Below are 16,132 nucleotides of genomic sequence, written 5' to 3'. Positions count from 1 at the left end.
TATAAAAAAAATTTTCACGACAGGACAAATCCCCTTTTTTCAACATGCTACCTTTGCCCACGAAACGTATATTAAATACGCCCCTTTCCTTGTTTTTTTTTGGGGGAAATGTAAGGAAATCAAGATCTCTATCTCATTGGCATATACACCAATTTTTATTCACAAAGTCCGCTGTTACATTTTCTAGATTATTTTTATTATTGATATTATCGTCCAGTGATTTGTATGTCTCTGACAGAATGGTGACGGAATTTTTTATATTGATGATGAATAGCAAGTCGAAACTTCTTGCTAAGGGCCAAATTATTAGATTTCTGATAACTTTAACATCGATCTAGTTTCCATGGAAACGTGACTAATACCCAACCTAGTTAACCTACTTCGTATCATTATTCTGCAGTGAAAGCTGATACCACAGCAGAAGCATAATTTCCATGAAAATGGGGAACATACCAATGACGAAGTTTGACCAAATTAACCAAATCCTGTGCTCACACAGAAATGGCATAATTACGTAGTACGTAAATGGTTTCCACGGTAATTTTTATTTTATGTAAATGATATGATCCTGGAAATGCAAAAATGCTGCTTTACTTCAGGATGTGCTGGAACATTGTTCTGACATTGAAAATGGAGAAGGAGAGATAATTTAGTAGAACTGAAAATCGACTGCGAGTTGCGTGGGTGAAAAATTCCTGCACGAGTGAACGTCGCCTCGTGCAACAATGTGACCCGGCCTTTAAATTATGTCTTCTGCGTATGACCCTAAGTGCCATTGATAGGAAATGACGTCAACTTCTTGGTCGCTTTCTACATAATAAATATAGATAATTTTGTCATTTGAATATGAGCTGAGCAATCATCTCCTAAGGAGTTTTTTTCTCATAGAACACCCTGCAGAGGGCCATCTTCAACAATAATACAAGATCTACCATAAATCGCTCAACTTAGGTAACTACAATTTTAATTAAAAAATGTTAACTTTTAAGTAAAAAATATTGAACAAAAAGAATTTACTTTTAACAAAATTCGAAAAACAGTAAGGTTTCACTTCTTGCATTTATTAGCGACAGTTATTCCTCATATGAGTTCTCATTCTCAGGTTTACAAGATGCCATATCAAAAAACATTTTGGTTTCGGATCCTTCGGTGCTCTCAGCCAGAGTTCTGGCGATGAACGCTACGACCGGGGTTCTAGTCAATTCCGCCTGGTGGCAAAAACAAGGGCTCGAAATGGGAGGGCCGAAGAAGGTGTCCGATTCTACGATGGAAGTGGGACAACGGCCAAATAGCGACTATCCTTGGTAAGTTCCGCTAAAGCCATCCTGAAACTAATTTATGTGCATGATTTTCATTGAAAATCGGACGGTGCTATGGAAATCAGTTGTTTTGTTTCTGTATAAATGACAGTGACAGCGGTCGGATTTGAGACATGAGATGTTAAAACACCACTTAAGTTAAGTAGTTCGTATCTCAGGAGAGATTAAACGCAATAAAATATGAAGTTTTAGCAAATTTTTACCCAATCTTACCCGGTCATCCGCCGAGGGGGCATGGAAGGACACCTAAACGTTCCTTTTTAAACGGCCTTCGGCCTCAAACTATCTAGGAGTAACTCCTCCACGATCCCCAAAGCAAGAACTATACGAAATGAAACAACAGCTATAGAGAGTGGCTCAAACTTACAACTTGAATAAGAAAATGTAAAATTAAATTAAATATTTCACTGCGGGATCTCAAAATTTTCTACTTTTCAAAATGGTAGCTGTGGCGTCGTGGATAAATATTTTTTCATGGACACACTTTTCTTTGGTAATATTTGAAAAGAACTGATTTCTCTGATTAATTTTTATTAAGAAAGCTACTTTTATCTAGTTCCGGTCTAAAATTAAAGAATTTTCAAATAGTAAAATGCACCTAAATAATTTGCAAGACTGAAAAATAAGATAGAAAATAAAGAAAAAAGAACAGAAGAAGAAAGGAAAAAAAGAGAGGAAAAAATCAGTTCTTGACTTAAATTAACAAAAAATGTGCTCATACGAAAACACTTGCATCCTTTTGAAAAATAGACATACAAATTGTTTAGCATAAAAATGTAGCTCAATAATCCCTAGTAAACCCCGCAATGAAACCTTCAATTTAGTTTCCGCCTCTTTACAAAAGACCTGAGGCGGGAAGTCTATACATCTCAAAAGGGACAAACCGTACATACCGTTGTCCTCATCCTCTCACGTGGTCGCCTTCGGATAACGAGAATGAGGAACACGATTGGGCGGATTGATTGTTATTTCAACCACCTTTCCGTAACCTATTGATGCTCACCTCTAACAAAAAAATAAATTAAAAAAAAACCTTTTGTTGTGGCTAACTTTTCTACCATTTACTTTCATTTGACGTTAGTTTTATGAGTGCCGCGACGTGAATGGTAAAGAGGGAACTACACGAACATATCTGACGTTGTAAAGCATACTCGAGTTTTCGAAATGCCTGATTAAGATTGGCTTGAGTATGCCTTGAAAATAAATCCTGAGAAAACGGAAAATTTGTGACTTTTCAAGATTTTCCTGCTTTGCAAATTTGGTTCCTTCGACAAATTTATTGCGTATATTCTTGAAAATTGGCATTTCATTATTTCATATGATATTCATATAATGCCATCAAGTCTAATTCTATAGAAAGGTGGAGAAGTTTAGCCATTAAGTAACGTTAACGGTGCACCAAAGTATCTAAATTTGGGACTATTGTAATATTATATTTATTTAGAAGAAATGACCGAAAAACCTTAATTACATTACGCAATATAAGGATTTGTGTCCACTTCTACTAATTGTCAGCCTTATAAGTACGAATTTATATACAAAAAATATCAATGGAACAAACTAAGATCTAGTTAGGATACATTGCTAGTACAACACTAAAAACTAAAGGTATAATGCTGTAACCTATTTGAGTCGAAGACGCGGTATATGTGAGATTGAAAGTGTTGCAATTATCCGTTTGGCAACTTTTACACACAACCTCGGAGCTGGTTTTGGGAAATAATTTTTGTTTGTCACAGTCTATATCACATCCTCTATATACGAAGAGCTTATTATCCACTGAAAGAAAAACATATATAAATATTTTTTATTGCGAAATACATACAAAAACTGAAAAAAATAATTGCTTTTTAATTATTAGAATTTTGAAATTTTAGGGGATAAAATAGTATCTTGCTATTCATAAATCGTAACTCTTATTTTGTTCCTTGGACTCCGGAACATTTTTCTTAATTTCAACCCTCTTAAATTCCCGTCATGTGTTTAGGAGTATAAATTTCAGTTACCGCCCGCTGGAATACGCCTTGTTCCAGCAATTACAGTTTGCGATAAAATATATACCTCTCTTGGAGAAGTTTTAAACAGTCAATTTTTTTACACATCCCCAAATAAGGAATCAGGAGGGGACAGGTCTGAATTCCTCGCAGGCCCGTGCACCATCCCTTAATTTCTGATCCGGCCACTGGCCAAAAATTAATTTCAGATTTATCATCTTCAAACAAAATTTATCGGTGTAGCTTCGTAAGTTCCAAAATCTGATATCTATTAACATCGATCCAAACACTAAAAAGTTTTGTCTCCTTATCGCGCGGTTTTGAAATAAAAAAAAAAAATTATTTTAATACAGGTTTTTGCTACTAGAAGATCAAAGAGATAAAAAAAATGTATAATAAAAATATCAGGTCCGTATTAAAAAGAATGAAACCGATGATAATTTTCAAATGTTTTCCTAACCCTCTTTCCAAAATCAATGTTTTTGACCACTTACTCTTATATGAATATCCTCCACAACTTGTCGATTTGTTCTGCGTATTGCAGTGTAAGTGAGTGACATTTTTTTCTTCTAATTTATTGTCGTCACAATATGACGAATTGGTAGTTAAGTTGTCTTGTTTGCCATTGGTGCATGTGATGCATGAGTTTGCAGCGAACACTAAAAAAAATAAATACCTTTAATCCAAAACGCCTTCATTTAATGACTATACACAGAGGGTATAAAAATTGAAAAACTTTCTGTGAGCGCTATAAAAATAGTTTTAAAAAAATTGATTCAACTATTTTGATCGCTATGAAGGTTCAAAGTCCCTTTATTATTCCCAATTACTAAGTAGCATGTTAAGTAACATCGCAGAAATAAATTTATTTGGAGTACTGTGTTGTAAGTGTTGGCGTCGTTACTATTTCAAGCTGTTAACTTCAGCCAATAGAATTAAGTTAATTGACTTCTTAATTTAATTTAATTTAATTGAAAACTGCCATATTCAATGATATATCATCAAAAGTTTACTTACTTTTAACACACACATTTAAGAAATTTTAATCAAATTATGTGCCTAAATTAAGAAATTAATAGCGATTAAATATGTAATGATTGAAACAGGTAACTGATTGACGATTAAAAGCCATTGATTGTTCTTACCGAAATCGCCTTGAAAATACATGAGGGCTACTGCGCAAATAGCGTAAGGTAATAAATATTTCAAAAATCCCATGTTGATGTATTTTCCTGGTTTAATGAAGCTTAAAAAAAAGCAACTGAGACCACAAATCGAAGTCATCTGTATTTATACAGCTCGGTTAAATCTTCGCCATAGACTGATAAAAATCTGTCTCCGATAAGCTGAATTTGAAGTATTATTTCGCATTACAGACGGGAAAAATGATTAAAAAAAACTGTTTCAATATCACCTAATTACAATATTTGCCCTGGATATATTCTGAAACTACATACTCGTTAGCGTAGTGTAAACGAAGCAGTATGGTTATTTTGTTTACTGTTCTGAAACGATTTCCAGCTATCATCATAACATCTAAAGCGACGACTGCAAAACACGTAGCGTTGAGTCTGCATAAGTAGGTACCGCATAGAGGGTGTTAATTTAAGCATATTAAACTGCGAAAGCTACGAAAAAAGTTTAAGTCATTTCGGGTTTCTATCGGGAAAATTGAAGACGCGGCAGAACTGAGAAAAAATATAGTATAATATAATATATATAGAATATAAGTAGATTGAGCAACCCTACTTGATTTACAATAGTTTGAAAGTGCCATACGCGATTTGATTAGCTGTCTCTAATATCACTGCACACAGCGAGAATCAGTTGCGTGCCGTGTGTAATAATATTACATAACAAGAGATTCATCACATAGCACGTGCCTGTAAGTGCTGACTTTCTGCCATAGATTATTCGAACGTGATTTGCACGTTACTGCTAAGAACAAAAAAATTCACCACGTTTCTAAAGAGAATTGAAACGCCTTTAAAATTATGTGCGACTTGACCCCCTGTGCCATATAAGATCCCCGAGAGAGATTGCCACCCCGTGTAGGGGGTGAACCTACATCCATGATTTTACGTTCAAAAGATATCCTTCTTGAAACGAAAATCGACCCGTCTCGGGGTTTTCCGGAAAAACCTCTTGCATCGAAAATATTCCAGGTGGACTGTTTTAATTGGGATACCCTGTATACTGGTAGTATCTTCCCAATTTCGAATGATTGGAGAAACATACATAGATACTATAAAATGGTGCAGCTTATTGAAACTAGGTTTCTTTGAGAAACAGTTGAATTTTACACATTTTTTTTGCAAAACGTAATTGTTTATTTTTTTGCTCCGTGTAAGTGGATGACAAAAGCTGTTGAATATGGTCTTTTTGAATTTGGTAGTCAGCACTTTTTTTCTGTATATTTATAAACGCTAAAAGATAGACAATATCACAAACAGCGAAGACAATGTTTATAAAGTATATAAAAGAGCATAAAACATTTAAACAAACTAAAATTAAACAATATTTAGGGGTTTTTTTTCCTTCATTTTTTTTAACTTCCAAGATGACGTCATACCTGTCATATTTGGCAGGTGACAGCAAATTTGATCACCAATTCGACTTCAGTAAACTCTATACCCAGTATTTGAGGGACCGTTGGTGCAAATATGTCATAATCATGTATTTTTGATAACCACTCGATAAACGACAACGATGAAAAACGCTTCGGCACAAGAGGGACATTCTCAAAACGTTCAGCAATGAAAAACAACTTGAACTAACCTGAAAAAACCTAATGAGTCCTTAACTTAAGATCAATTAGTAATACTCGGTTAGGAGAAATATTTTTTTTTAGCATGTCGAGTGCTGTATTTACTAATTAAGTTACTAACGAATTTCTTCGCCACAACCTCATTTTTATTTTTATCTAGAAGTGATTGACACAACCACTTCTAGATAAGCGCCAAAAGTCAAATGAGGGACAATGTTTTACAACCGTTAATTGATTTTTTAAAGTCCTGGTACCGCAAAGCACATAAAATAACGCAGAACAATAAATTGGATATGAAACGTACGCAATGTGTAGGTAATGAAGTTTTATGCGAGTCGCATACTTGAGGACTCGTTCGCAAGTTCGGTCATAATGGATAATAAATTCTTCATGCTGAAGCATAAATTTGCAAAAATATTATTCATGAAAGATGTAAATCTCTTTCAGGTATGAGGATGCAGACACCAGCCCAGGGTTACGATCCCCGAAATTCGTGGAAAGCCCTCCTAATGTTTCTTATAGGGGCTGGTGGACTTACCCCTATTTCTCCTGCCCCGCTCGCCGGTGGTTGATGTCTTATAGTGTTCCTATTCCACCACCGATAAGGAGAGGGTAAGAGCACTAACATCTTTTAATAAATGGAGAAAAAAGCAGGGGCGTGCCCGCTTTAATTTTTTCAAATACGTTGTTTTAAACATTTTTCTGGATATCAAGCCATGACCCATTGCACGCTCCTGTTATTACGAAAGCAATAATCCAACGTCAGCCACAGAACAAAAGGAGCCATTTCACTATTAAACGGCAAGGCTGAGAAAGCTTTATCTTTATTCGCGACTACAAAACCCTCATGAATCTCTATCATTTATCATTCTTAAGGTCTCTTTGGAGAACTAAATATTGCTTAGAGTCGTTTATTGTCTAGATAGTTCGGAGAGGTTGTCACGTTTAGCTCAACAATTTTTTTTAGCTAAGTTTAAACTGGGATCCTGCGAAATTCGATTCCTCTTGCTGCTTTTTAAACATATACAAAAATTATTCTATGCATATTAGAAAATTTGCTACAGAAATTAAAAATTACGGACCCACCTTTTAAATAGAAATGAGGTATTTCAATATTAAGTAACTTTTATTTCGATTCAAATTCAGACCGTGCGTAATGATTGTGTACGTAACAGTGTTGCATAATATATTATACGCCACGATGCGTAGCTTGCCTGTGTTGCCAAAAGATTTTAGAATAAAAGAGCCGTAATTTTTCGTTTTTTTTATATTTTATTCATTTCACAGCGAACGATTTTCGCTTTTCTATAGAATCGCTGTAGAATTCATTCCAGGTAAATGTTCCACCCTGTATGTCTAAGTATACAGTGTTCTTTGAGTTCTAACATATGATGGAGGAAGAGTGAAAAAGGCCACTTTTTCAATATTTTTTCAACTTTATTGTATTCTTAGCCGACAACATGATTTCTAAGTTTCCCAACTCCTTCGACTTCAGTGGTTAAAACATCCCCAGGTTTCAAGTATTCGGGGGGGTTTCTGTTTGAGCCCACTCCAGAAGGCGTCCCTGTACAGATCAGATCTCCAGGCAATAAATTTATCACACTGCAATAGTTAAAAATAAAGTACTTTAGTTTGTCCAGAAGAGAAGAAAACCCTTAAAAACTCAAACAATTTTGTTCTCTTATATTTGCATGCTTTATCATTCGGTTTATTTGAATAGTACCTGTTAAACAAAATTTTTGCCAAGCGCCGATTAAACGCTTTTATGTTAATATTATTGATAAACCAGTAAACTACTCAAAATTTTAACATTTCGCCTCATTGAGACAATTCCTATATACTCGTCATGCACAGACCTGCATCAGCACTAACAACATTAATTCATCTTTTATCTATTGTCAGTAAAATTAATTGTAAATAATCAATGGTTCAGTCAACATTCTACTTTTCATCCCTCTTTATGGCTCATCACCTACCGAACCCCCTCCCAGACCCCCCCGAAAGAGGGATTTATTCAAGTCCCTTCGGGTACTATTTCGCTCGACTTGGCTGCTACTCAAAGGTGCAAAGTACATGCAGAGAATTGGCAAGTGAAGATACGAACCGGAAAGTAGATGATTCCCATTAGAAGAACCGATGGCAAGCTAGATATATTTACAGCCTCGATCACAAGATAGATTGAGAGGAAATAGGGCGAAATGTAATACGAGTATTATTCGACCCAGACCTTCATCGAACATCAAACGTTCAGAAATTGGCTATTTAGGAAAGGTCGATGCCAGGACAGAGATGGTGGTTATGTGATAACATAGACAGTCAGGAGCACTCGGTATTTGGATGCCGGACATCTGATTTTCTTTGCAAGGACGCTGCAAGAGCATGCGGGAAGAGAGTCACTAAGGTGAACATTGCTCAATTGTTGTTAAAGAGTCAAAGGACCTGGATAGCTGCTGAGAATGCTCAAATATATCATGAGACTGGAGGAAAGGAAAAGGAAGATCGGGCACTTCGAGGAAATGTTGAAGACTTCGAGTAGGAGGCCACCCGTCCCCGTGAAGTAAGGCTTCCCTATGGTTTTGGGGTGAGGGCACCTAGGTTCGAGAAAGAATAAGGGATTTTAGTGGGTATTCCACAAGATAGCCTCGATCGACTCTTGCATACTCAAGTCACACTACATTTGTTAGTTTAAACCCCATGTGTTACCCATAATCCCTATGGTTTTAAGTGTTTAATGTAAATGATGGCTTCAAAAAAATGCTGTTCCTTAAGTTGTGAATTTACACATATTACGACTCAGCTGGAAAATATTTAGAAAACTCAAATATTTCGTTTTAAATATTCAAAATAAGTTCCTTACAAATATATACTACTTATTATGAAAATTGCAACACCTAGAAATAATGCCTGTATTTTAATGAAACTTTGTAGACAACAGTATACAAAATAAATAATGTAACTTGAAAGTGAACCAAAGTCCAGAAAGTCTTAAAAATCCGAATAATGTGAATGACCATTTTGAAAATTTACGCCTTCAGAAACTCAGCTTGGCATGTTTCCAAGCAAATGGTCGATTTCCTCTTAAGGTAGTATATTCTACGCAAATTGAATTGCATTTCGTAACTCTGCTAAAATACGTCATGGGTCTCCAGTGTAACAATTTTTCTCCCTGTCATATCCCATACGTGTTCTATGGGGGAAAAATCAGGTAAGCGTGGAGGCCCAGGAAGTACATTAATATTGCAACGCTATAGAAGAGTTATAGTTATACGAGCAATTCGTGGCCGTGCATTGTCTTGCTGGAAAAGCACATTTCCAATGCGTTGAATGTATGGTATAGCTATTGGGTCTAACACTTCTTGTATGTAACGCACGGCGCTAAATGTAAAATCTGTTTAATTACACCACTGCTGCAACTAAATATGTACACCAATTTTGGTTTAATTTGATGCTTTAATTTTAGATGTTGTAATTTTTATGATAAGTAGTATACGTTTTTCTTTTCCATAATTATTTTATTTCTCTTGACTGTTACCATTCCAGCGATTCTACTATCTACGAGGTAATAAAATGCAAACTAGCTGAGGCCAATAAACGCTTGAGTAGTAAAATTCTGCCCTTACGATAATATTGTATGTCCTTCAACTCTACATGAAACACGTGTTTAGAGTGCTATTTCACTATTGCAGTCACCATGTATGAAATTTATTCTATACACAGATAAACCTCTTAGAACTAATTTATCTAAAATTTATTGTTGAAATAATTTGTGTAGCATGATTAAAGATCGCACCAAACAATAATCAGGATAATCAATAACAGTCAATATGTGTTGCAAAACTTTGTCTGAGGAGATATGAAAGAAATAGGTTTGTAAATCTTGTTTACTGTACACTTATTAAAAAAAATTACATGTGGAAAGTTGATTTTATACTTTTAGAATATCTCCTCAACATACGCAAAAGGGAAATCGATAGATGAGAAATAAAGGTTTCAAGGCTATCAACATATATTTAATTACGCAACAAAAACCCAATTTTTGGGTCATATCTGAATGTGCTTTTGCGTTACACTATTCAGAGGCCCAGAAATATTCTTTTACAGACATAGAGGCACGTGATATTTAGAACGTTGGTAGTTATTTTTCTTCAAAGAGCAACAACTCAACTTTTACTCCCGTAGCTGGAAGTAGTTACCCGAACTGTGCCAGTGCGACAACTTTTTTGCCCGCAGCTGACAGTTGTTCCCGAGCTACCTGAGGGCAATAATCAGGTAAAAGCGTAAAAGAGGTTCACGCCAAAGGCACAAATATATTTTTCGTGCAACGCGGGTGATTAAATGTGACTCACCTGACCTTTTGATAGAGCTTGTATTTATGTTTTGCCAGTGTTCCTACCTTGAGAGATGTTCAATCAGTTCGTCAATCTTAAAAATTAGATTGCTAGTATTTCCGTCCTGCTTCAACTCCCCATTAACCCACGTTCTAACCCTTAAATTATGTGGATCGAGAATCTCATCCTTGGTAACTATACAAGGGCCTATAGGACAAAAGTGTTCCATATTTTTACTTAATACGTATTCTTCTCCTAGAATCAGTTATCGATTAGATAAGCAGCGTAAATCGCTTGATAAACGTAGACAATCTTTGTAAAAATTTTAATGACTACTTTAGAGGAACTAAAATACTTTTTATCCTTTGAGGGTAAATGATCCATTTTAGTCCCAGATCATAAGGCTCAAAGTAGCCACTTTTGCCTCTTGTTTGAGACATAAAATCTTTACTAAAATTGTCTCGACCTTAGCATGCATACAAACCGTTTTTGTACATCCAGTCTTTTGCTGTTAGGTCTTGAGTTGCCATGTAACCAAAGACGTAGTCAAACGCATTTGCAGCTTTCACGTTTCTTGCTGCTTTGCCTATCACCACCACCAGCTCTACTTCCCAGTCAACTGCCTAAAGGAGAAAATAATTCGTTAACCGAAGGTGATTTTTTAACAGAATAAGAAGTCCGGAAAGAGCACTCATCCAGGAAATTCTCATATTATCTTCAGTATTCCTTGAACAAAGCTTTTCCCCTTAGTTTTTTATATTTTCTGTTACGTTTCCTGCATAGCGTATGCAATTTCTGACACAAGGTATTCACGTAGAAAATGAAAATTCCCTGGCCTAAGTAAGTATGTCGGTATATTGCATTCTCGTTCTGTACATACAAATATAACCGCATATGACTTTTCCCTGAAAAGATCCCGCGGTGTTACTCATGAATTATTGCAATGAGCTTGAAGCATCTATTTATGTGCAAATTGCATGGGTTTTATAACCCTACATAAGAAGATTTCGCATGAAAATCGGGAACTATTAGGAGTAAGAAAATGAATATTGCACCACTGTAAAAGGACGCCCTCCTTTGGTTAGCGTGCGAAAAGCTCTACTCGCACGTTACTATGAGTGCACAAAGTCCGCCCATGCGCACATGACCCTTGAGCTGATTCCTGGGACCTCTAGGTTATTCTAGTGCGCACTTAGATTTTTATATACATCGCACTCGTAGGAAAGAAAAATTATCTTACACTGCTGCATGTGGGATGCTTGATCCTATCGTAAGGCCCAATGATGGTAGAGGCAAATTTTGAGAAAACGATGGGCTCTTTTGGGTGCTTCAACTTGTTTTCCTGACAATAGTCCGTATAATTCTGGGCGATTCCCAGAATTTTGTCCGGCTTTTTTATGGGCGGCAGCAAATGGACTTTGTTGAGGGGGTGACGTTGGTTGAGTGGATCTGAAACTACTCTAAAATCCCATGGTTCATTAGTCATTTGAAGCTCGTGTAAATTTGAATGCGGGGAAAGTGAAAATATTTCCTATTCGTTAAAGATCTCTCGGTATGATTTTAATTCCATTTATTTTTCCTAATCCATCTATACAGGGTGTTTCAATTTTAACGCGCATAACTTGAATAACATATTGAATGTCCAAAAATAATGTCAGTTTGCTATATAAACCAGCATCCACAAAGGGTGCCTTTAGCAGATACAGGGGGTTCAAATTTAATTCAAAATGGAAAATATTAAATTTCATCAAAAAGGGCTAGAGATTCGTTAACCAAATTTTTGAGGTGTTGACGACTATAAACGACGTATATATATATTTCTTTTTTTTACTGGAAAAAAAAATATTTTTTAGCTTTTCCAGTGGCGTGCCTACCTCCATGTTAGGTGATATTTTTCTAGAAAACGTGACACGTTGTTAGCGTTTCTGAAAATAAATATTATTCTTGAATTCCCCATTCAATTCTAGAGAAATAGCCTGTCTTGAGATTTTTTCATCGTACCCACCATTTCCAAGTAAAAAAATTAAAATAATTTTAATGCACATCCCAAATTAATAATTAGAACGCAATGGTACTATCCCTTTAATGGAAATTTTAAACGAAAAGGAAAACGATCTACCATATGTTATTTACCTTCACTTAAAAAAAAAATGAACCTCCTGTATCTGTTAAAGGAAGCTTTACTGGGCATTGATTTATATAGCAAACTAACATTCTTTTTGGACGTTTAACATGATATTACAGTTATCCGGGTTAAAAATGAAACACCCCGTATAAATAGAATTAAGACACAATTATTAATTAAGTCGACAGGATCATCTAATTCCCGTTGTAAGTTTTTTATATTTAAATACTGTCGCGTGAATATCGCGCTTTCAATTCTCTATTACATCTCTTTATTTGATGTTGCAGGTCGTGTACATTTCTAGCTGTAGATACATAGTTGATAATATTAAATACACGGGAATTTAAAGTGCCTATTTTCGCACCTATTTTATTCTATTTAAAAATTTTTTTCTGTCATTAATTTATTACCCTTTCTATTTGCATTTTATTTTGTAATTTATAGCGTAACGGAAATATCTCAGTTTTTCCACGAAAATCTTTTTTATAAGTCTAAAAGGAAATCCTCTTCTTACGCTTTCATGAGCAATTCTTTAGAAATCTTCTTTTTAAGGTTTCAATATTTAATGGTAAAAAGTGGTAGAAAACGTTTGCAACTGTATGAAGATCTCTTTAATCAATAAAAGTCGTTAAAAAGTTTGTGAAGTCCTTCTCAGAATTTAGACTTCATTTTCCTCTCTATCAATTCAACAAAATCTAAACTACTTCTCTTACGAGTAGGTACTTTATGTCTCTTGCAAGATAGCAAAGTTTTACATTCTAGTATTATGGATATGCAGACACATTAGCAACATTGTTCCAAGCCATGTTAGTAATCACATTCTCCTTCACAGACCAATAGCTGGCCACTTGCCAGACTCAATCTAATAGGAAAGGTCCCTTTTCAATAATTCTATACGCTAAGATCAAGTTCTCCCCAACTTTCCTAACAATATTTGCATCTGCTTAGTTGTTATCTACATATTTCCATTTTGATGGGATTCCGTCTGAATCTTAGCCAAAAAACAGTAAAGGAAAAAGTTGAGGGGAAAAAGTTCAATGGTATTGCTGTTATTGTAACATAAACGTTAATGCAGGGTCAAATGAATGTTAACACCTATTCAAACGAACGTTAATAAAATATCAAATGAATGTTAATAAATAGTCAAATAAATGCTAATAAAGAGTCAAATAAATGAAACAATTAAATTGTTGTTTTATTGTATATTTTTTTAGTGTCAGTATAATTAATTAGTTCATTCAGGTTAGTTCAGGTTCATTCAGTAAAAGGCGCTAATTTCTACCGTTAATAATGGGTGAGTAGTTCATGTTCTCCCCCTTTAAACCCTATTCGTTTAAAGTGTTGCTATTTCCTTTCTACACCCCTTCGGTTCGTAGCAAACCCGCAGATGAAGATAATACGTAGATGCTTCATTTCATCGATAAACACACAAAGGCAAAGTGGAAAACACGACATTCCCATATACCTAATTAGAATCCGATATTTAAGCTCTAAAGAGAGAATCGTCGTAAATGAATATTTCTCACGTCTTTGATGTCAGTTAATTCCTGAAACGGTTACTCTATTAAATGGAGCGTTTAAACGAAATTAGGTTCGATAAAGAAGTTTTCCGGAACGAAAGTTTTCTTCTACTTACTCCTTCAACTTCTGGTAAGCCTGGTCATGTTCGTGCAGGAATCGCACTAAATCAATTGGTACCCAGTTTACATGCGAATTCAGGTCGATAACGCTGTCTCCATCCAAAACTCCAAGGTGGATCTTGCCGGTATTTAACATGAACTGCACCAGCTTCATTTTAACTAAAATTAAAAAATAACATTGTTGAGAAATTGGGGATATTCTTCGTTGTGTGCGGTTTTTTATTCTCGCTGATTAAGGGATTTGTTGTCATGCGAAAACTAGTTTGGAGTAACAAAGGAGAAGTAGTGCATTAGAGAATAATGAGGTGCCGGTAAAGACTTTAAAGTAATATCGGTTTTCCCTGTGATTTTACGTCGTTTTAATGGCGAACTCATTAGTTACTGAAGGTTCGCCACAAGAAAAGGCACTCCGGAAATATTTTTTCCAGATGAAATGAATACCAACAACAAAAATTATAAGTGTGGGGAAAAGGGCGCAGGAAAAAATTTATAGGGAAAAAGTTTGAGCAAAAACAAATATAAGTGTAGGAAAAAAAGTGTTGCGAAAAAAGGTCAAGGAAAAAAAATGTATGAAAAAAAGTGCAGAGAAGAAAAGTTGAAGGAATAAAGAAGTTTAGGAAAATAAAATGTAGTCGTCTTTAAAATTTTTCTAAATTATTCATTTAATCCATTGCATGATATTCCCCTTTATCACTCAGAAGAGCGTGATGATAAAGGAACGTTAGCTAAACGTTAACGTACATTCAATGCAAATTTTTTAATTTAGGAATCAAAACATCACTGTGTTGATTAATTACTGCTTCTAATAACAAACATACTAAAAGATTATTTTTGCATGTAACTTGTATTTTTAGAGTGTGATTATTTTGATTGCGATTAAATTAATAATTGAAAAAATACTTAATTTATTTACATTAATTATATTAATGGATTATTTGTTGAATGTTTGAGTAGCAGTTAAAGATATAAGGATTATTTATGAGTTTATTGTACTTTCGATTAGGTGCGCAGTAATCTGACTTAAATTTTTATAGATTAAGTACTTAGTGTGTTTGATTTAAATATAAAAAATTATTGTGAAATATCAAGTATCATCGCGCAATGCGAACCCATTACGATACAGAAAATTTTGTTTTTGGAGAGCCTCTAGGCTGATTTCATATCGCGCTTTCAGTTCGGTTCCAGAACTCTAAATGGAAAAGAGGACTAGAAAATCTCTTTTTTTTAAAGTAATTCAAATTTCAAATATTTGAAAATTTTTTAGTTCAATCACGTTGTAAATACCTCAAGAAGCTATGCAGACAAATTCAAGTTAGTTCGGATTCAGGGATTTTTTCGTAAGATTTTTTGACTTTAGACATGTTATAAATATGTCACGAATGATTACATCTACACCCAGTCGACGTCTCAAGAAGTCGATTCCTTTTCTCTTATACCTCTGCATTTAATATAAATATTATTAAACACTATACCTCCTAAAATTTATCTTCAAGCGACCACTATCCACATGCTGCGATCGAACGATCTTTATCAACACTTATCGAACACTCCAATACTTTCAATGTCACGAGAAGACCTTTCGAAAGCAAAGTGACCGTTGCGTTAGGTAACAGCATAAGAGCTTTATGAAATTTTAAACATTATATCGAGAACCGTGAGATTGTTTATAAACTGTACACTTTACTTAACCTCTGGCCTTTTCCGAAGCTGATAGTACAGCGGATTATTGGAAGGTATAGAAAATTGAATAACAAGTCTTGAATAACAATGCCCCAGAAGGTTAATATTTCGTTAATCATGATGAAACGCAGGGTCTCTGTTTTTGGTGGATTAAGTTCAAAAAAACCTATTTAGAAATCTTCGTCCTTACGGAAATCAGAGGTTCTCCTGGCTGCAGTCCAGGAGGAAATCCTGGAAGAAATGGCCATTACACCGATTAACCTTCTGCTTAACTCTAGA

The 16,132-nt window shown here is 35.0% G+C and overlaps 3 protein-coding genes and 1 long non-coding RNA gene across 5 annotated transcripts in view; 1 reads left to right on the top strand and 3 right to left on the bottom strand.

Moving 5' to 3' along the window:
- Nucleotides 1–16,132, top strand: part of LOC136419475 (probable G-protein coupled receptor CG31760) — a 68,516-nt gene that overhangs the window by 30,206 nt on the left and 22,178 nt on the right. The window contains exons 5-6 of the mRNA XM_066405835.1: nt 1,103–1,304; nt 6,528–6,692. Of these exons, the coding sequence (XP_066261932.1) occupies nt 1,103–1,304; nt 6,528–6,692 (367 nt within the window). The remainder of the gene's footprint in view (nt 1–1,102; nt 1,305–6,527; nt 6,693–16,132) is intronic.
- LOC136419483 (uncharacterized) lies at nt 1,192–2,667 on the bottom strand. 2 transcript variants are annotated; one of them, XR_010753116.1, is made up of 3 exons: nt 2,213–2,667; nt 1,533–1,641; nt 1,192–1,331 (listed from the first exon to the last, which is right to left on the bottom strand). It is a non-coding gene; the product is annotated as an uncharacterized lncRNA (long non-coding RNA). The 2 variants fall into 2 exon arrangements; XR_010753117.1 differs by having other exon boundaries at nt 2,323–2,667.
- On the bottom strand, nt 2,819–4,555 carry LOC136419436 (uncharacterized). The gene is made up of 3 exons (XM_066405729.1): nt 4,459–4,555; nt 3,808–3,972; nt 2,819–3,098 (listed from the first exon to the last, which is right to left on the bottom strand). Exons 1-3 carry the CDS (start codon nt 4,529–4,531, stop codon nt 2,887–2,889), a joined length of 450 nt encoding a protein of 149 aa, XP_066261826.1. The 5' UTR covers nt 4,532–4,555; the 3' UTR covers nt 2,819–2,886.
- LOC136417270 (fumarylacetoacetate hydrolase domain-containing protein 2-like) lies at nt 7,509–15,803 on the bottom strand. The gene is made up of 6 exons (XM_066402890.1): nt 15,646–15,803; nt 14,170–14,332; nt 11,649–11,868; nt 10,893–11,031; nt 10,474–10,663; nt 7,509–7,682 (listed from the first exon to the last, which is right to left on the bottom strand). Exons 2-6 carry the CDS (start codon nt 14,325–14,327, stop codon nt 7,529–7,531), a joined length of 861 nt encoding a protein of 286 aa, XP_066258987.1. The 5' UTR covers nt 14,328–14,332; nt 15,646–15,803; the 3' UTR covers nt 7,509–7,528.

Source organism: Euwallacea similis, chromosome 2 (genome assembly GCF_039881205.1).
Source record: "Euwallacea similis isolate ESF13 chromosome 2, ESF131.1, whole genome shotgun sequence".
NCBI lineage: Eukaryota > Metazoa > Arthropoda > Insecta > Coleoptera > Curculionidae > Euwallacea > Euwallacea similis.
The sequence above is the reverse complement of the archived record's forward strand: the minus strand, read 5'-3'. Positions and strand labels throughout refer to the sequence as shown.

What these genes read in the sequence shown, in the direction of transcription:
- LOC136419436 (XM_066405729.1), bottom strand. Translation starts at nt 4,531, where the DNA reads ATGGGATTTTTGAAATATTTATTACCTTACGCTATTTGCGCAGTAGCC. An exon ending in GTATTTTCAAGGCGATTTCG is followed by an intron (nt 3,973 to 4,458) that starts GTAAGAACAATC and finishes TATTTTTTTTAG; the next exon opens with TGTTCGCTGCAAACTCATGC. An exon ending in TGGAGGATATTCATATAAGA is followed by an intron (nt 3,099 to 3,807) that starts GTAAGTGGTCAA and finishes TTTTTCTTTCAG; the next exon opens with TGGATAATAAGCTCTTCGTA.
- LOC136417270 (XM_066402890.1), bottom strand. Translation starts at nt 14,327, where the DNA reads ATGAAGCTGGTGCAGTTCATGTTAAATACCGGCAAGATCCACCTTGGA. An exon ending in GCTTACCAGAAGTTGAAGGA is followed by an intron (nt 11,869 to 14,169) that starts GTAAGTAGAAGA and finishes ATGGGATTTTAG; the next exon opens with AGTAGTTTCAGATCCACTCA. An exon ending in CTGATTGAACATCTCTCAAG is followed by an intron (nt 7,683 to 10,473) that starts GTAGGAACACTG and finishes TAACTATTGCAG; the next exon opens with TGTGATAAATTTATTGCCTG.